General features: G+C 41.4%; 1 protein-coding gene across 13 annotated transcripts in view; it reads left to right on the top strand.

Moving 5' to 3' along the window:
* The first annotated feature begins 2,481 nt into the window (after nucleotides 1-2,481).
* The window catches only part of N4BP2L2 (NEDD4 binding protein 2 like 2), a 106,690-nt gene continuing 88,766 nt past the window's right edge, over nucleotides 2,482-20,405 (top strand). For 10 of the 13 annotated variants that reach the window (XM_084981428.1, XM_084981427.1, XM_021065179.2 and 7 more), the window contains exons 1-3: nucleotides 2,482-2,653; nucleotides 6,416-7,668; nucleotides 17,156-17,280. In XM_084981428.1, coding sequence (XP_084837554.1) covers nucleotides 6,416-7,668; nucleotides 17,156-17,280 — 1,378 coding nt within the window. In that variant the 5' untranslated portion in view covers nucleotides 2,482-2,653. The remainder of the gene's footprint in view (nucleotides 2,654-6,415; nucleotides 7,669-17,155; nucleotides 17,281-20,405) is intronic. The other 3 variants (XM_084981431.1, XM_084981430.1, XM_084981429.1) reach the window with 1 other exon arrangement.

Raw genomic sequence — 20,405 nt, 5'->3', positions numbered from 1 at the left:
TGGTCTTTTTGCCATTTCTCGGGCTGCTCTCTCGGCATATGGAGGTTCCCAGGCTAGGGGTCAAATCGGAGCTGTAGCCGCCAGCCTACGCCAGAGCCACAGCAACGCGGGATCCGAGCCGCGTCTGCAACCTACACCACAGCTCACGGCAACGCCAGATCCTTAACCCACTGAGCAAGGGCAGGGACCGAACCCGCAACCTCATGGTTCCTAGTCGGATTCGTTAGCCACTGCACCACGACAGGAACTCCTCAGATATTTTGAGTAACAAAATAAATAAGAATGGGAGAGGAGATGAATCTCTCATGCAGAAGAATTCTGAATAAATTATGTAAATACTCTAATGAAGGGGCTCACTCCAGAAAGGTGTGCTGTTTAAGGTGACTTCCTTCCAAGGAGGACAGTATGCAAGTGGTGGGGGGGGGGAGTAACTTTATAGTAGAGAAACCTGACAAACACTACTTTAGCCAGATGATCGGGTTCAACATAAAACAATCATAAATTATGTTGGCAGTAGGTACACTTACTATAATGTGATAAAAAAGATATTTTACCTTGTGTTCTTTCTCTCAAAAACCCATAACAACAGTCTGATCATGAGAAAAGCAATATATAAATTGCAATAGAAGAGCCTCCTACAAAATACCTGACCAGTTCTCTTCAAAATTGCCAAAGTCATCAAACTGAGCAGAGTCTGAGAAACTGTTACAGCCAAGAGAGGCCTAAGGAGAAATGACAGCTCCACGTGGTACTGTCTCCTGTATGGGATCCTGGAACAGAAAGGATATTAGGTAAAAACTAAGGAAGTCTGCAAAAAACTATGGACTATAGTTAATACTAATATATCAATATTCGTTCATTAATTTTAACAATGTACTATAATACTGTAAGAGGTGAGTAATAGGTGACACTATGTGTGGGATGGGGGGTACGTGGGAACTCTGTACTATGTATTCAGTTTTTCTTTGAACCTGAAATTGTCCTAAAATAGACTATGATATAATAAACTATTAATAAATAAGAACAACAATGGATTATAACTTCTTGAATAAGGGGGAATACATAAATTCACACTGATATTAAATAACTAAGAAGGGCTTTTTTTTTTGCTTTTTAGCATATGGAGGCATATGGAGGTTCTCAAGCTGGGGGTCTCATCAGAGCTACAGCTGACAGCCTACCCACAGCCATAGCAACGTGGGATCTGAGCGGTGTCTGAGAGCAGCAAGGCCAGATCCTTAACCCACCCAGTGAGGCCAGGGATCAAACCCACAGCTTCATGGATGTTAGTCAGATTTGTTTCCACTGAGCTACTACGGTAACTCCCGGGCTTTTCTTATTAATAATCATACTCTTCATTACCATCAGGAATAATAAATGTGGAGGGCTTGAAGGAGTTGGGGGGAAATAATTATTTTGTAACTATCATTGTAAAGATCAGTTGTAGTAAGAATCATCAATGGAGGCAGAACCTTAATTAGAGTTTGATTAGGAACAGGATACTTGCTTGATCTCAAAACATCTTTTTTTTTTTTCCCAAGGGCCACACCTGAGGCATATGGAAATTCTCAGGCTGGGGGTCTAATCAGAGCTGCAGCTGCCAGCCTAGCCACAGCCACAGCAAGGCAAGATCCTGGGCGAGTGTGATACCTACACCATAGATCACTGCAATGCCGAATCCTTAACCCTCTGAGCGAGGCCAGGGATCTAACCTGTGTTCTCATGGATGCTAGCCAGATTCCTTTGCTCTGAGCCACAGCAGGGAACTCCTGTAGTTACTTATAATTTAACAAACGCTTACACAGCACATACTTTTATCAAGCGCTGTTCTTCTTTTTAAAAATTCAACGACTTTTATTATATTTATAGTTGTACAAGCAGCATCACAAACGAAGTCCTGTTTCAAGTGCTTTTAACAAACTGACTTTTTTTAAATGGGAAAACTCAGTAAATGGTCATTTCCCTAAACAAAACAAAATATAGTTATGACACGAGAGGTGATTTTTCTCATAAGTACTTTTATCTGCTATCAACGCTCCGCTGTATTGATTCTTTTCTTCCTGAGAGAAACAGCCTACAATTACTGGTTTTTCGTAGAAAGGTCAGCAACCCTAGTTGACGAGACCATATATTAAGTTCTCTTTGAAAAAGCTTTGTTTCCCAAAAGCCTTAAAGCCCGCGCGCTGAGAGCATCTAATGTCTTTGTTTGGGCTGCCAGGCACCCAGTCTTTATTCCTTCAGGGATGAACCCCGGACCAGGTCATCGCCTTTTTTAGCCGAAGTTGATGCTTCTAAACAAGTAACCGGCTGCAACCTAAGAACTAGTTCCGGTCTACGTTTGTTGCCATTGGCGCGAATTTGAAGCAATGGATTCTGGGAGACTATGAGGTTGCCAGGCTGGACACGAAGGCCGGACTTCGATTCCCACAATGCCTGGCGCGACTCCGTAATCCCTTCCGGGGTAACCGTGAGGTGGCCGACATCTTGCTTACGGAGGTGCGGCTTGTTGCTCATCTCCTGAGGGCCGGGTTTTTAGTCGCTCCGGGTTTCAGGTTTGGGCCGTCTCCCCGCGCTTCTTTCACCTGAGATGTTCGTGTGTTTCTAGAAGAAGACTTCATTGGGAAGTAAAGGTCAATGCAGAGCTGTGTGTAAGGTGAGTAAACATCCCATTTTAAGCGAGGTGGGGTTGTGGTGATGATGTTCTTCGTATTCTTCCATTGGCGACTTGGATTTAAGCCGGCGCTTGACTGAACCTTTTAGCTTGGCTGTAAAGGTCGAAGCCGGGAGTGAACCTTTCCGCCTCGGAGCTCTTTTAAATTCCCGGACAGAATCCCAACATGCCTCCTTTGGGGCAGAGAAAGTGCGTGACGCACTTTGCTTGGGGCTGCCCTGTGTGGAGGTCAGGAGGCCTTAGGGTTCAGGTTTGAATAGGGGTTTACTCTCTGAACCCCCTGCGCGTATTTAAGGCCCCGGGCAGGGGATCAAATTCTAGCCACAGCTGAGACCTACGCCTTAGCTGGGCAACGCCGGATCCTTAACCCACTGGCAGGACTCGAACCTGCCCCGCCACAGAGACAACGCTGGATCATTAACCCGGTAGGGCACAGGGAGACTCCCTAAGCTCCTCTATTCATACAGCCTCCTTGCTTTTTCTTGGGACTTACGCTGTTCGTAATGAGGAAATGAGAAGCTGGGAGGAGGCTGTTTCCGGACCGACGGCATTCTTCACAGGTTTACCTTCTTTCCGCTTCTCTAGAGCGTAGCTGTATCATTCTAGTTCGTCTCTTTGCCCTTTCTTTTTTCTCGTGCTAGAGAAAGGAAGACCAGAGCGGGCAGAATGAAGAGGTTGTGAATAAAACAGGCTTTAAGGTTGCACTCTTGAGAGTGCCTGAGGAATTTCAAGGGAAGCTTCTTATCGCAAGTTGGGCAGCGAGGCCAAGTAAACCGAAGCGTTCGAGCTTGCAGGAGAGAAAAGCTTATTGCAAGCTATGCAAGGAGACGGGCAGCTTGTGTCCCCCCAAAATCCGAACTCCCAGAACCCCAAATTGTAAAGCCTTTAAAAAGCCAAATGAAGTTGGGGGTGGGGGTGTCTCAGGGTAAGCGATCAGCTCGTGCACAACTCTCTGATTGGTTAATGGTGAGGTAACTGGGCGGAGTCACAAGGGTTACTTTTATCAGTCCTTAGATGTCAGTAGGTCCATACTCGTGATCATCAAGTAGTTAATTTCTTCCATCTGGTGATAGTTTTAGCATCTGTAAAACAACTCAGGAAATACACATCAGACGATGTCATCTGGGTACTTCAGAGAGGAGCTAAAACAGAGGTTATGGGGAAAGGGCTAGCCCCAGGAAGACCCCCCAGGGTCCTGCTCAATTATAAGCAGAATTTATGTTTAAGATAGACCAACCAACTGGAAAAAATGAGGGCTTTGGTTTTGGGAGTTGTCAGATTTCTTTTTAAACATATTGACATACTGGCGTCAATCTCAGAACAACTTATTTACTTATTTTTTTCTTTAAAGTTAATGCAACATACCTGAGACAGACTGGGACCTGGAACCCTTTGCTGCCGTGCTTGCACCTGGACAAATATCTCCTCAAGCAATAAAGAACTGAAAATAACTGCGTGCGTGTTCAGTTGGGGCAAGTTATGGACAAGATACAAAAAGATAAAAAAATCTAGCTGTTACTTGGGAACAAAACAGGGTCCTGGGAGCAAATGCAGGGGACTGCACATGCACTCTGCACACAACACCACCAAAGGGGTGGGCAGACCACCCAAATTAGCCCTTTGGCCTGACCCCTGGACCTGCCCCTACCCTCACCCCTTGTAAGAAACCACTCTCCCTCACCGAGCAAGCAAGGGAACTTGTTACTTGTTTTCACGCCCCTCTGCTGCAGTGAGGACCCCCCAGATAAAGCTTTCTCTGAATTTCTTGTCTGGCCTCTTACCAATTACTGTTGATTAAGAAATGCCAAAGACCCTGGTAGGGAACAGACTTTGTGGCACCCAACCTCCACAGAGAAGTTGGTCCCAGAGGCACCCAGATCTCCCAGAAAAGGGACAGTTGCCCCACAATGGGTGCCATTAAGTCTTGAACCAACCAGGGAATTTGGCCTTCCTTATGTGGGATGAGGGTATGGGCAGCTCTAGGAGTCAGGCTGGAGGAGTAGCTTAGGTGATTTGTCCATCGCTTTGGTGGTGCTGTGTGCAGGTGGTGCTGCTTTTGCTTCTGGTACTCTTTTTTGGATTTTTTGTTTTATTTATTTTTTTTTTGCTCCCAGCTCTTCAGAAGTATTGGTTTGATCAGTTCGATTTTTGATTTTTTTGGTTTTTAGCTGTGCCTGTGGCATATGGAAGTTCCTGGGCCAGGGATCAAACCTGTGACATAATAGTGACTCCATCTGCTGCAGTTACAACCCTAGTTCCTAAACACACTGCGCCACATGGGAATTTCTGGTCCTTTATATCTTGTCCATAATTTTCCCCAACTGCACATACATACAGTTATTTTTAGTCCCTTGTTGCTTGAGGAGGCATTTGTTTAGGTGCAAATACTATCAGCAAAAGGTCCTAGGTCCAAGCCTGTCGCATACATATTTGGAAACCACTTTTACAGTACCTGCAGGTATAGGGCCCGTAAAGATGGACATTTCAGTTAATCTGACATTTGATTGCTAAGGAGATACTGCCTGAGGTTGGGAGCTGGATCCATTTATTCCTAAAGATCTAGTGGTTTTTTCTGTTTTTTTTTTTTTTTTTTCTTTCCTTGTCCCTCCTACAGCATATGGAGGTTCCTGGGCCAGGGATTAAATCCAAGCCAGAGCTGTGACCTGCACCACAGCTGTAGCAATGCTGGATCCTTGACCCACTGCACTGAGTCAGGGAGTGAACTGGCGCCTCGAGAGGCAAGCCAGATCATTAACCCACTGTGGTACAGTGGGAACTCCAAGACCTAGTGGTTTTATTTATTTACTTACATTTTTCTTTTTTGGCCAGCCCACAGCATACAGAGTTCCCAGGCCAGGGATCAGATCTGAGCCACAGTTGCAACCTAAGCGGAAGCTGAGGAAAAGCTGAATGGATCCTTTAATCCACTGTGGCAGCCAGGGACCAAAACTTGTGTCTCAGTGTTCCCAAGACACTGCCAATTCCGTTGTGCCGCAGAAGGAATGCCAGGACCTTGTAGTTTTAAACAGGTAGATGTATGATGCAGTTTATCACACCCAGTTTGGATATGTGTCACTTTGGTTGGCAAATTTACTCTCCCTTTTGGTACACAGTTGTATGTCTATATCGTCAAAATATATATTATAGGAGTTCCTGTTGTGGCACAGCAGAGATGAATCTGACTAATATTCCCCAGGATTCAGGTTTGATCCCTGGCCTAGCTTAGTGGGTTAAGGATCTGGCATGGCCGTGAGCTATGGTGTAGGTTGCAGATGTGGCTCAGATCTGGCGTTGCTGTGGTGTAGGCTGTCTGTTGCAGCTCTGCTTCAGCCCCTAGCTGGGAACCTCCATTTGCCTCAGGTGCAGCACATGCACACATACACACTCAACTCTGTGTATATATACATAGTTTCAGCTTTCCAAGCTTGCTTAAGTTTTCTAAATTCAGAAATGCATTATTCATTAATTATTTCAGAAAGACATCATTTAGTTTACAGATGAGATGTATCTCTTTTTTTAAAGGGTGTTTACTTGCCTTCAGTGAGAACTCACCTTTAAATCGTAGTATCATAACAATACTTAACAATAACTGGTTATGAAATTAAAATTTATAAAATTTTTGTATTTTGGGAAAATGTTATTAAATCCTTATGTCAATTAATTTTTTTCTATTGCTTCCGAAGAAAGTTTTGTTAACATTTCCTAAATATTAGCTGTTAATGGTATGGTTTATTTGCTCTTCAGATGTCTTATGATGAAATTGGAGCTAAATCCATGGGACATGGGGAAGAACTAACAATTGAACCATGCTATAAGAAACTGAAGTCTACTGAAGAGGCGTATGTTTTCCCCCATCATGGAAACGCTAATTTTCACAGAATCAAAGAGAAAACTGGAAGTCATCGGGTCCCTGTGCCCATCATTGATAGCAGAGGACGTAGTCATCCTCAGGAGGACAAAACCAGAACTACAGACGTGCTGAAACCTGTGCATGATGAGATGCCTGGTGATAGACCAAACGTCACCGAGTCTACTGATTCACAGATTTTACAGGATACACGCCCTGCATTGGTATCCAAAGATGATGATATATATAGTACAAGTACAGCATTTATAGGACCCATTTACAAACCCCCTAAGAAAAAGAAATGTAATGAAAAGAGGGATCAAGCAGACACTATCAATGGTATAGATGGCAAAGGAGGACAAGAAGAGAAACAGAAATTTAACTCCAAAACATCAGAGATCGACAATGAATTATCTCAGTTTTACAAAGAAATCGAAGAGCTTGAAAATGAAAAAGATTCAGAAAGCAGCTGTAAGGAGCTTGAACCCTCTAAGGAACAACTTATTCCATATTATCAGGGTCATAATAATGAGGTATTAAAATTTGAAGAAGAAAAGAAAAAGGATCTTAGTAATAGTCCTCAGTCACATTTTGATTATCAACAGTGTGATGGGAATGAGCCAGGCGAATATCCTTGTAATGGACAAGTAATACCTACATTTTGTGATAATTCGTTTACTTCCTTCATGCCTGAATGGCAGTCAATGCATTCTTTTATAGTTCCCCAAGATCCTTGTGTTCCCAGTTTTAACTGTCACTTAAATATTCAAAGATTCAGTGTTCCACCAAATCCACCAAGTATTTTCCACACCCAAGATGGCTTTCAGATGCAACGTGGATATTATGTAGATAGTTGTCAGGTTAACTGGGATTGCTCGACTTTTGATCACAACGATGCATACACTGAGTGTAGTGACATTACCAGTAGTGATCTTTCCTCTACAAATGGCTGTGCTGTGCAGGATGGATATGCTAGTAATGGTTTCTGTGAAACCAGAGAAGGATGCTGGAAAGATTCTTCTGTTTACCAGCATAATGGAACAGACAGGTTTATGAACCAGCAGTTTCAAGAGGAAAAGTTAAATAAATTACAGAAGTTACTTATTCTTTTAAGAGGTTTGCCTGGTTCTGGGAAAACAACGTTGTCTCGGTAAGTAAAGGATACCAAGTGAATACTTGGTAATTCATTACTTAAACGTTATAATTGATAGTTGTAATCAATAGCAGCAGATGCTTTTATGCTTCTACTAGAAAAATTTTAATTTGTTATACTTGAGAATGGCATCTGACAGTAAATATTTTAGCAGACATTTTGTGATAGAGGAAATGAGATTGGCATATGAAATGATGTTACGATTCTGCTAAGGGCTTTAAATATAGATTCACCATGTATAATTACGACAGTGACGAAAGCAAATGCAGTTTGAGAACTGTGCTGGCCTTCCCTTTTAAGTCAGCTGTTTTAGAAGAGTTGGGCTTTGACTGAGTTATTTCACTTTGTGACCTTGGATCGGTTTTGTTATCTGTGAGTAAAATACGTAGTATTTATTTTTCTGCAGTTATTGTGAGAAGCAAATGAAATATCCCAAGTAAAGGAGTTTTGAGTGTGTTTTAAGAACTGTGCTGTGTTTCTATCATTGATTGGCAGAGGAAGCCTTTTTTTGGTTTCTTTAAGAAGTTTGAAGTCAGGAGTTCCCGTTGTGGCGTAGTGGTTCACGGATCCAGTTGGGAACCATGAGGTTGCAGGTTCGATCCCTGGCCTTGCTCGGTGGGTTGAGGATCGGGCACTGCCGTGAGCTGTGGTGTAGGTTGCGGACGCGGCTCGGATCCCTCATTGCTGTGACTCTGGCGTAGGCCGGTGGCTACGGCTCCGATTGGACCCCTAGCCTGGGAACCTCCATATGCCGCAGGAGCGGGCCTAGAAAAGACAAAAAAAAAAAAAAGTTTGAAGTCAGCAGTATCTGAATTAATGGAATTAGAACTGGTGATTTGTGTGATGAAATGTTTCAAATTCCTGTTTTTGTTTACATTTTAAAAAAAGAATATTGAGGAGTTCTGTTGTGACTCAGCGGGTCAAGAACCCAACTCATACTTGGGAGGATGTGGGCTTGATCCCTCGGCTCACTCAGTGGGTTAAGGATCTGGCATAGGTCGCAGATGTGGCTCTGCTTGGTGTTACTGTGGCATTGTAGGCAGGCAGCTGCAGCTCCATTTTGACCTCTAGCCAGTGAACTTCCATATGCCACAGGTGCGGCCCTAAAGAAGAAGAAGAAAAAAAAAAAGAATATTGATGCATTTAAATTGTGCAACATTTGTGCAGTTGTGGAGAAAGCACAAACAAAATACAAATTTGTTGTAGTTCATGTAGGATGATTCATGATACATGCCTAGATAAGGGGAAAAAGAAAGTTTATTTGATGTCTTTGAGTAAGGATAAAAAAGTCCAAGGAGGAGTTCCCAGTGTGGCACAATGAGATTGGTGTCATCTTGGGAGCACTGGGACACAGGCTCAAACCCGGGCCGGCAGAGTGGAATAAGGATCAGCGGTTGCTGCAGCTGCGGTTTAGCTTGGATCTGATCCCTGGCCCTGGAACTTCATGCATATGCTGCATGGCGGCCAAAAAAGAAAAAAAAAAAAGTTCATGGAATCATTTTATAAGTGTTATGTTTACTTGCAAGATAATCTAAATAGAATTTCTTCAGAAGCAAGAAATTATAGAATGATTATGCTGCAGACATTTCAAGCTAGATTGTAAGCTGTGATCTTTGTAAATGAATTTAAATTGAGGTCTGCGTTTTGTTTCCTCTTTAATGAAGATTTTGTAGAGAAAGTGAAATTTCAACTCTTTGGAAAGCATAGAAGTTAGAGTGAAGTATTCTTCTAGATTTAGAATATAAAATCAGAGAAAAGATATAGTTGAAATTTGAAAATTGGATGAAGGGATCTTGTGAGGACCTCCTAAGTGGGTGTAGAATAAATGTAAGAAAGAAAGGTTTAGGAGTTCCCATTGTAGCATGGCAGAAATGAATCCAACTGGTAGCCATAAGGATGTGGGTTCAGTCCCTGGCCTCTCTCATTGGGTCAGGGATCTGGTGTTGCCCTGAGCTGTGGTGTAGGTCACAGATGAGGCTCAGATCCCACGTTGCTGTGGCTGTGGTGTAGGCCAGCAGCTGTATCTCCAGTTTGACCCCTAGCCTGGGAACCTCCATATGCTGCGGGTGTGACCCTAAAAGGCAAGACAAACAAAAAGAAGATTAGGTTTGGAACAACACATTGGAGTGTGTTGAAACTGACTGAAGGTGAATAAAGCGTGGTAATAATTCAGTAGAATTTCAAGGAGACGTAATTGTAGTGGGAGATGATAGAGATGATTGTATATAATATGTATATTTATTTGAGGAAATATGTGTAATAAGAATGAAGTTATAGTTGCAACTGCCATTTGTGTTATGATTTACAATTTACAGAGTACTTTCATATCTAACAATTTTGTGAGATGAGTTACAGTCTTTTCATTTTTTAGAAGGAGTAGAGGCTAGTAAAAAGAATGAGTTCAGGTTAAAGGACTTGGGAGAAGTTAGAAAAACTGGTAAGACATCAATTGGGAATGTAAATGATAGTGTTTCTTACCTAATCATTTGCTTTATTGTATATCACAAGCCCTAAGCTTGACTCCTGACTGAGGAGCTTGGTTAAAGAAGCAGCAGTATCTCTTTTGGTCCACACATTTTTGAATGGTTATTTGGGATTGGATGTAAAGCTGTGTAGTCTTTAGTGAGGAATGTCTTCATACATGATTTAGCTTTCTAAATGAGCTTTAAAGAAAGGAGTAAAGATTTAGAGGTCAGAGTTGAGCTGATTTGGGGGCACTAAATTAAAAGTTAACATCGTTTAGTATTGATTGATATGTGATAATGAGCTATAGGGAGATAAATTTCGCATTCTTTGGGAATTGTGTGTAAGTCCCTTTCTTCCTTAATTTACTCCTTACCTACCTCTCTATCTTCATATCCTTGTGGACTTAGGCTGCTACCTGCCTTACACTGTCAATTCATTATCAGGATGCTACTGATTCAGAGGTTCTCTTATGTGCTTGCACTTTGCAGGTTTTTGTTTTTTTTTTTTAAGATTTTTTTTTTTTTTGGCTTTTTGCTATTTCTTTGGGCCGCTTCCGTGGCATATGGAGGTTCCCACGCTAGAGGTCTAATCGGAGCTGTAGCCGCTGGCCTATGCCAGAGCCACAGCAACGCGGGATCCGAGCCGCGTCTGCAACCTACACCACAGCTCACGGCAACGCCGGATCGTTAACCCACTGAGCAAGGGCAGGGACAGAACCCGCCACCTCCTGGTTCCTAGTCGGATTTGTTAACCACTGCGCCACGACGGGAACTCCACTTCGCAGGTTTTGATTTCTCATCTCAGTCCTCAGTAATCCTCCTCCTGAACTCATGTAATATTTGCCCTTACCACTCTGCATGTAGAATAAGCCACAAAAGACTGCATTATCATTTATTCATTGACAATTGACCTGAGCCAATTTGGTTGTAAGTGGGTGAGGCTTAGTTGTTTACCCACAACTTCACCAACAGATTTTAATGAAATCAGTCTTAGCTTAAATTCTAACACAAGTACAGACTTTAAATATTTATGCATAAGTAGATCTGGTGTTGTGGCTTTGGCCAGCAGCTGCAGCTCAGATTCGACCCCTAGGCTGGGAACTTACATATGACACAGGAACGGTCTTTAAGAAAGCAGAAAAAAGGAGTTCCTGTCGTGGCACAGCAGAAACGAATCCAACTGGGAACCATGAGGTTGTGGGTTTGATCCCTGGCCTCGTTCAGTGAGTTAAGGATCCGGCTTTGCTGTGAGCTGTGGTGTAGGTCACAGACACGGCTCGGATCTGGCTTTGCTGTGGCTGTGTTGTAGGCCAGCAGCTATAGCTCCGATTAGACCCCTAGCCTGAAAACCTCCACATGCTGCGGATGTGGCCCTAAAAAGACAAAAGACAGAAAAATAAATAAAAATAAAAAGGCAAAAAAAATATGTATATACACACATACATGTACATGTACTATACATACATTTGTGAGTATGCTAGTGCAAAACAGTTCACACAACCTTTGTAGGTAGGATAAAGTGCCAGCTTTTTGTCCTCTTAGGCAAATTGATGGCACTTTGATGAAAGATTCATTTGAGGCATAATTGAACAATATTGTAGAGGTAGAATTCTGTTGCCACTGTAGTTGGCAATCAGCTAAACAGAACTCTTTGACTCTGGTTGAAACAGGGATCAAATCTTGGGTGTAGGGTATAGATTTTGCTAGATTCTTAAACTCTTTTCTTCCAAGGAGGGTTGAATCTGAAATATTTTACTTAATCCCCATTTCTTATATGCTACTGATTCACCAGTGAGAGAATTTTCAGAAACAAGTCACTGATTTCATTATTAACAAAATGTCTGGAGTTCATCAGGGATAAAGGATAGTTGAAGCACTTGTCAAAGAGGGGAGAAGATGCTGTGCTTCTTGTTGAAGATGGAGGAAGGGACCACAAGCTATGTAGGTGGGTTTTAGAAGCTGGAAAGGGCAAGGAAATAGTCTCCTTTAGAGCCTCCAGGAGGAATGCCAGCCTGCCCCAAACCTGATTTTAACCCCTTGAGCCTGATTTCAGACTTCTGACCTCCAGAACTATAAGAATCTATGTTGCTTTAAGCCAGCACGTTTGTGGCAATTTGTTACAGTAGCCATAGAAAACTAGTTTAAAGAGAGATGGCAAGAGATTTTTTTTTTTCTTCTGTGTTGTTGGTGTAGCTCTCAGTTTAAATTCCAAGGAAAGATCGACCTTTTCTTATCTAGAGCTTTATTATTTTCCTTTTTTTTTTTTGGTCTTTTTTTTTCTTTTTTTTTTTTTTTTAGCACCGCATCTGAGGCATATGGAGGTTCCCAGGCTAGGAGTCCAATCGGAGCTGTTGCTGCTGGCCTATGCCAGAGCCACAGGAACACCAGATCTGAGCCGCGTCTATGACTTACACCATAGCTCACAGCAACACCGGATCCTTAACCCACTGAGCAAGGGCAGGGATCGAATCTGCATCCTCATGGATACTAGTAGAATTTGTTTCTGCTGTGCCATGACAGGAACTCCATAGGACTTTATTCTTAATTCAAAAAGTGTTTAGATAGTGAGGTGTCCCAGGAAAGTGGTCTTGAGATAGGTATGTGAGGTAAGGAGGTAAGGGATTCATCAATTGTCAGTTTTACTCAGTTTTTGTTATTGTTTTTGTTTTCTATTTTAAGGCCACACTGGCAGCATACGGAAGTTCCCATGCCAGGGGTCAAATTGGAGCTGCAGCTGTTGGCCTATGCCATAGCAATACTAGATCTGAGCCATGTCTGTGACCTACATACCACAGCTCATGGCAACGCCAGGTCCTTACCCACTGAGCCAGGCCAGGGGTCGATCCTGTATCCTCAACAATACTGGTTGGGTTTGTTACCTCCGAGCTACAACGGGAACTACTACTCAGAATTTTTTTGGGAGGAGAATACCTTTTTTTTTTTTTTTGCTTTTTAGGGCCCTACCTGCAGCATGTGGAAGTTCCCAGATTAGTTCCCATCCAGTTCAACTTCTAGATGAATCAGAGCTTCATTTGCTGGCCTATACCACAGCCACAGCAATGTCAGGTCTGAGCTGTGTCTGTGACCTACACCACAGCTCACAGCAACACAGGATACTTAACCCACTGAGTGAGGCCAGGGGTCGAACCTGCAACCTCATGGTTCTTAGTAGGATTCGTTTCCACTGTACCACAACGGGAACTCTTATTTTTTCTTTTAAACACACATAGATGTATTAAAGAAAATGTATGGTTCTTAGAAATTAAATAAACCATGAAAATGAACTATTTCATAGTAGGTCATTTGGGAAATAGGGTTCTTAAAATGAGGTTTAAGGAACCAGGAACACTTTTCACTTGTTCCTTAATTAAGTGAAAGATTATAAGCACAAATATGCATTAGTTACCCATGGCTATGTAACAGATTACCTTAAAGCTGAGTTGTTAAAGCAGCAAACAGTTACTGTCTTCTTACAGTTTCTAAAGCACAGGAATCTGGGTGCCTTTGGTTATACTGTGATAAGGATTTGGCTAGAGCTGTGTTCTGGTCGAAACCTTGTCTTGGGGAGGATATGCATGGATCTGCATGGAATATCTCTCACGAGGTTGTTGATAGACCCAGTTCCTTGTGTGCTGTTGGATTGAAGGTCTCAGTTACTTGGTTTCTCTAGGCTGGAAACCTCTCTCAGTTCTTTGCTGCTTGGACCTTTTTCCATTCCCAATGTGGTAAGAGAAAGCGAGCCACTTTTCCCCCTATAATCTAATCTTGGGTTTAGCGTTCCATATGCTACCAGTTAGAAGCCAGTCACTGAACTCCAGCCTACACTCCAGGAGTGGGGAAATACCGTTGTAAGCCACTGTTTTTGGCTTTTCTACCTACCACTATTGATGTGACGCTGGTGGCCTAATTTCTGAAATTTTTTTTTCTGGATTTAACACCATTTAACACCACCTAGTCGGATTCGTTAACCACTGTGCCATGACGGGAACTCCATATTATCTTCTATTATGGTCTATCCCAAGAGACTGGATATAGTTCCCTGTGTTGTACAGTAGGACTTCATTGCTTATCCATTCTAAATGTAATAGTTTGCATCCACCAACCCCAAACTCCTTGTCCATTCCACTTCCTCCCCCTACTCTTGGCAACCACAAGTCTGTTACAATAGCTATTTTTTTTTTTTTTTTTTTTTTTTTTTTGGGTCCTTTTTCTAGGGCTGCACCTACAGCATATGGAGGATCCCAGGCTAGGGGTCTAATCAGAGCTGTAGCTGCTGGCCTGTGCCAGAGCCACAGCAACGTGGGATCAGCCTCATTTTTGACCTATACCACAGCTCACGGCAACATTGGATCACTTAACCCACTGAGCAAAGCCAGGGATCGAACCCACAACCTCATGGTTCCTAGTCAGATTCGTTAACCACTGAGCCACTATGGGAACTCCAGGTTAGCTATTTTTTAAAAACACAAATCAAGTGGCCAGTGGGACCACATCTGAATTTTTTATTAGATACTTGATTTTTCAAAGTTCCAACTTCTGATGTTCTGAGAATCCATTGTAGTACCTGACTTGTGAGAGTTCTTACAGAATCTGATTATAACAGTTTTGACTATACTGATACTCTTTTTTGCAGAGTGTGGCTATACCTATGGCATATGGAAGTACCCAGGCCAGGGCTTGAATCTGAGCTGCAACCTGTGTCACAGCTGCAGCAACACTGGATCCTTAACTCACTGCCTGGAGCCAGGGATTGAACCCCTGCCTACACAGTGACAGGAGCAGCTACAGTCAGATTTTCTATGCACTGCACTATAGCAGGAACTCCCAATACTAATATGCCTAAATAATTTATTTTTGGTTCAGATGGTTGGTATGATACCAGCTATATCTAGATTGATGTAAGTATTTTTAATATGAGTCCTCAAAATAAAGCTTCACAGTTTGAGATAATTCAGGGAATTTTGGAAAGATGCATGAGCAGTCTGGGAGGAAGAAGTCTGTCCAAGGTAAAATTCTTTGCTATAATTGTAATTTATATACTTAAGATGTTCTTCATTGAAATTTACTTGTATTTGATGTTGACTTGGTTTAATAATATAAATGGATTTACTGTCTCCTCCCTCCCTACTTTTTTTTTATTTGGAAGAAGTTAGACATTTTTTGGATGCAAAAGCTACTGTACTCTTTAAAAAGAAAAAGCTGCTCTACTCTTGTAGTATGGTATTATTAATACTTGAAAGATCACCCATTAATAAAGTAGTAGAATAGAAAAAAATGAAACATGGTATCTAAGAAAGATGGTATCAGTTTTCTAGTACTGTTGAATATAACTATGATATTTAACTGTAATAATATTGTTTATTATGATCATAATCTTTTTAGGTGATTGAGCTTTGGCTTGGAATACTAATATTGTAGCATTTTTATATTCTAGGTTATCTGTATAGGCAAATAAGATGCCATATGTGTTAGGTGGTATATTTTGGGAAAATTATGGCTACTTAAGAAAGAAATCCAACTTCAGCCTCCCAAACAAGCAAACAAATAATATAAACTATTTACTTTGGTTGGTTTGAAGTAATTTGAACTATAATTCTATAAGTAGAAATGTATGTTAAATTTTTAAAAATTTTTATATATTTGATTTTATTTTTATTATAAAATATATAGTTTTATTGTAAGCTGAGGAAAGAGGAGATGTGTTTGTTATCTTTTTTTTTTTTTTGTCTTTTTGCCTTTTCTAGGGCCGCTCCCATGGCATGTGGAGGTTCCCAGGTTAGGTGTCCAACCGGAACTGTAGCTGCCAGCCTACGCCAGAGCCACAGCAACGCGGGATCTGAGCCACTTTGCAACCTACACCCCAGCTCACGGCAATGCCGGATCCTTAACCCACTGAGCAAGGCCAGGGATCGAACCTGCAACCTCATGGTTCCTGTTTGGATTCATTAACCACTGTGCCATGGCAGGAACTCTCTGTTATCTTAATAGTTGGTATCCTTCCTGTTACTTCTTAGGAAGCATTCTTTTTTTTTTTTTTTTTTTTGTCTTTTTGCTATTTCTTTGGGCTGCTCCCGCGGCATATGGAGGTTCCCAGGCTAGGGGTCTAATAGGAGCTGCAGCCACTGGCCTACGCCAGAGCCACAGCAACTCGGGATCCGAGCCGCGTCTGTAACCTACACCACAGCTCGCGGCAACGCCGGATCGTTAACCCACTGAGCAAGGGCAGGGACCGAACCCGCAACCTCATGGTTCCTAGTTGGATTCGTTAACTACTGCGCCACGACAGGTACTCCAGGAAGCATTCCTGAATCACCCCAGGAAAATATCATTGCTTCTACTACCTTCCACTGTCTTTCCTTCCTCAAAAAGAAGTTACAGAATGATATCCCATTGCCTAAGGGTTGAGGGAAGGGAGATAAAATATTTTTGTTATTGTTGAATCCAAATGATTCTTGCTGTCTTTTACCTTTCCTCAGCACATCTCCAGTCTTTTTCATGACTCTCACTTCACTGGTGATCAGAATGCTGATACTCTGAACACTTGTCAATCTCTTTGCTTGGATATTAAATGTGAAGTGATATTTGAAACCTGAAAGCTTTTTTTTTTTCCCCGTCTTTTTGTCTTTTTAGGGCTGCACCTGAAGCATATGGAAGTTCCCAGGCTAGGGGTCTAATCAGAGCTGTAGCCTCCATCCTAAGCCAGGTCCACAGCAATGCAGGATCCAAGCCGAGTCTGCGACCTCCGCCACAGCTCACGGCAACACGGGATCACTTAGCCCACTGAGCGAGGCCAGGGATTGAACCTGCAACCTCATGGTTCCTAGTGGGATTCGTCAACCACTGCGCCATGACGGGAACTGAAACCTGAAAGCTTTTTAAGATTTCCCTCCTGTGCTGTCCTATCTGCAATATACTTATAAATATGTACCAGAAATTCATTTAATAACCTTTCTTGTGTGGCTTATTTCTGATGGTTATAGATTTTATAAATGGCACTTTATGATTTCTTTTATTAACAGAATTCTGCTTGGTCAGAGTCGTGATGGCATTGTGTTCAGCACTGATGACTATTTTCACCATCAAGATGGGTACAGGTATAATGTTAATCAGCTTGGTGATGCCCATGACTGGAACCAGAACAGAGGTTTGTTTTGGGCCAAGCCTCCCGGGATAGAATATTTGCCTAGGAGTCACAAGATCTGAATTTTTGTTCGCCACTTGATTTTCACCAGGTGGATGACTTTGACAAGGCATTGAAACAGCTTTGAGACCCAGTTTTTCATCTATTAAAGGCAGAGATAATTATACTTGCCCTACTTGATTGAGGTTGTTGTGAAAATCAGAGACTGTAGGTAGAATTTGTAAACTCTAAGTAGTGTACCTGGAATTCTCATTGTGGCTTAGCAGGTTAAGGACCAGACGTTGTCTCCTTGAGGATGCAGGTTAGATCCCTGGCCTTGCTCAGTGGGTTAAAGATCCACCGTTACCATGAGCTACAGCATAATTTTCAGGTGCAGCTCTCATCCTCTGTTGCCATGGCTGTGGTATAGTCCCCAGCTGCAGCTCCTATTCAACTCGTGGCCCAGGTTCCATATGGTGCAGGTGTGGCCCTAAAAAAAAAAAAAAAAGGCAAAAAAAATGTTTTTCATTGCTACTTGACAGAAAATCTACTTAATACATCTTTTGAAGGCGCATGGGTCAGTTTCTTTTCATTTTGGCACAGGTAGTTCTTTTTTTTTTTTTTTTTCTTGTCTTTTTGTCTTTTTGCTTTTTGTTGAGCGGCTCCCGTGGCATATGGAGGTTCCCAGGCTAGGGATTGAATTGGAGCTGTAGCCACTGGCCTATGCCAGAGCCACAGCAATGCAGGATCCGAGCCGAGTCTGCAACCTACACCACAGCTCACGGCAATGCTGGGTCCTTAACCCACTGAGCAAGGCCAGGGATCGAACCTGCAACCTCATGATTCCTATTCGTTAACCACTGTGCCACGACGGGAACTCTTGGCACAGGTAATTCTTAACCTTGGCTGCACATTTGAATCACTTGGGGACCTTTTAAAAATTTTATACCTGAGTTTTAGCCTCAGCAATTTTTTTTTTTTTTTTTTTTTTTTTTTTAATTTTTAGCCTCAGAGATTTTAGTTTAGTTGGTGAAGTGGATCTAAACTTTGGTATTTTTTGAAAGTTATCCAGATATTTTGATGTTGCCGTGGGGGTTAAAAACTGTTATCTAGAACTATGTAAGTAAACATTTATGTTATAATCTAATTTCTTATTTACAAGATTAAGAATGCATTGATGATGAAACAGATTATGTAAACCTGGAGTAGAGAGATTACAGTGAACCCCACACACCCAACATTCAGAATTATTTTTACTTATAAAGATATTGCTACATTGGCCTATTCTTTTTGCTTTCATTCCCCCCTCCCTTTTTTAAAATTTACTGAAGTATTTTTTAAGCAAAATGTAGAATCATGCTATATGCATTTCAAATTAACCTTCTTACTTAATCACATCTTCTTTAATTGTAATGCCACCATCACACCTCAAAACAATTAATAAAACCCCAATTCCTTGAGATCGTGTAATGTAGTCTGTAATCAAATTTCCCTTATTGTGTTAAATATTTCTTTGCAGTTTGAATTAGGATCTAAACAAGGTCATTTGGCTTTATGATTCTTTTAATTAAGTTAATCTATAGCAATTTTGCCTTTTTTTGCTCTCATAACACTAACTTGTTTCAGAGACTTAGTTTGTGGTTCTGTAGTGTCCCAAAGCCTGTAGTTATGTATTTGCTTCCATGTGATAACTATTTAACTTGTTGTAGATGAGAAGATTAATTAGGGTCAACTCTCTCTTTTTTTTTTTTTTTTTTTTTGAAGCAAATTTTGGCTCTCCCATTTTTAATGATGCTAAGTTCAGTAGATTCAAAGGGCAGCCTATTCCCTGTTTTAGTTAACAATGAATTGTTTCCTGAATCAGTTATTTCATTCATGGTTGCAAAATGGTGATTTTCTATCTTTGCTTTTTGTTTAATACCTTAGAATTCTTCTGCAGTGAACTTCTGTCACCTAAAAACTAGTAACTAAGGTTACCCTAAAGTACAATATATGCAGGAAAAACAGGATAAATGCTTTTCTTTTTGATTGTCAGTTTTCAGAGTACCATATATATTACAGTAATATAAAAATATTTTAAAATATTACTTCTTTTTGATTTTTTAAAATGTCACAGTGTTACTGCCCAAATCAAATAATAATGGTATTACAGTTCCAAAAAAATGTTTGGAATTCTTGACCTAAAGTTAAGGGAATAGAAGTAGATGATAAGTGGAATGAGCCAGTATACTTTGCTGGACCAGGAAGTTTGCGTGGAACATTTTTTCTTTTTGCAATACTAGTCTAGAATATTTCATTAAAATGTTCATACTGTGTGAATTATATTCTTTTTTTTTTTTTTTTTTTTTTGGTCTTTTTAGGGCTGCGCCTGTGGTTCATGAAGGTTCCCAGGTCAGGGGTTGAATCGGAGCTGTGGCCACTGGTCTACGCCACTGCCACAGCCACTCCAGACCTGAGCTGCGTCTGCGACCTACGCCACAGCTCACAGCAATGCTGTGTCCTTAACCCACTGAGCGAGGCACGGAATTGAACCCGCGTCCTCATGGGTCCTAGTCAGGTTCCTTGACCACTGAGCCATGGCGGGAACTCCAGTACTTTTTTTTTTTTATTGAAAGTTTTGATCACTGTTTGGGAATGGAGCAGTGGGAGATGATAGCATTTTGGTATCCTATTTATGACCCAAGTTCTAAATTTTGTTTTACTATTTAGAGACACCTTCTCCCAAATATGTATTCCACCATAGCACTATGACTTAACTAACCTTTAGAATTCTGTCTACCCTTAGAGATCTCTTAAATGTTTTCATTACATAGAACTTAGTGGTTTGAATTCTAAATCCAGGCAAAACTTCCATATCATTGCATTTTGCCTCAGCTTTTTAAATTTTATTGTGGGTTCTTAACTATCTTGCCTGTTTACACTTAAGGAGGTATACAGACTCCTGTCATTAACAGTTGTTCACTGTAGCAGTAATTCTCACCACATGGGGGAAGAGGTGGCACAGGGAGAGAAGATCCAGTTCAGAGAAGTTGCCTTCTATCTTAATTTCCTATTTGAGAGTAATAGTCCTAAGAAATGTCCACAAAGTCAGTTGAACTGTGGTATTTATTTACTTGGTCTGTAAGTAATGATAAATCCGTAGCACTTTT

The sequence above is a fragment of the Sus scrofa genome, chromosome 11, assembly GCF_054392235.1.
Source record: "Sus scrofa isolate SSC_HxYL_T2T_F1_AM1 chromosome 11, Sscrofa_HxYL_maternal_Yorkshire_Landrace_v2.0, whole genome shotgun sequence".
Taxonomy (NCBI): Eukaryota; Metazoa; Chordata; class Mammalia; order Artiodactyla; family Suidae; genus Sus; species Sus scrofa.
This window is presented reverse-complemented; position numbering and strand designations above follow the sequence as displayed.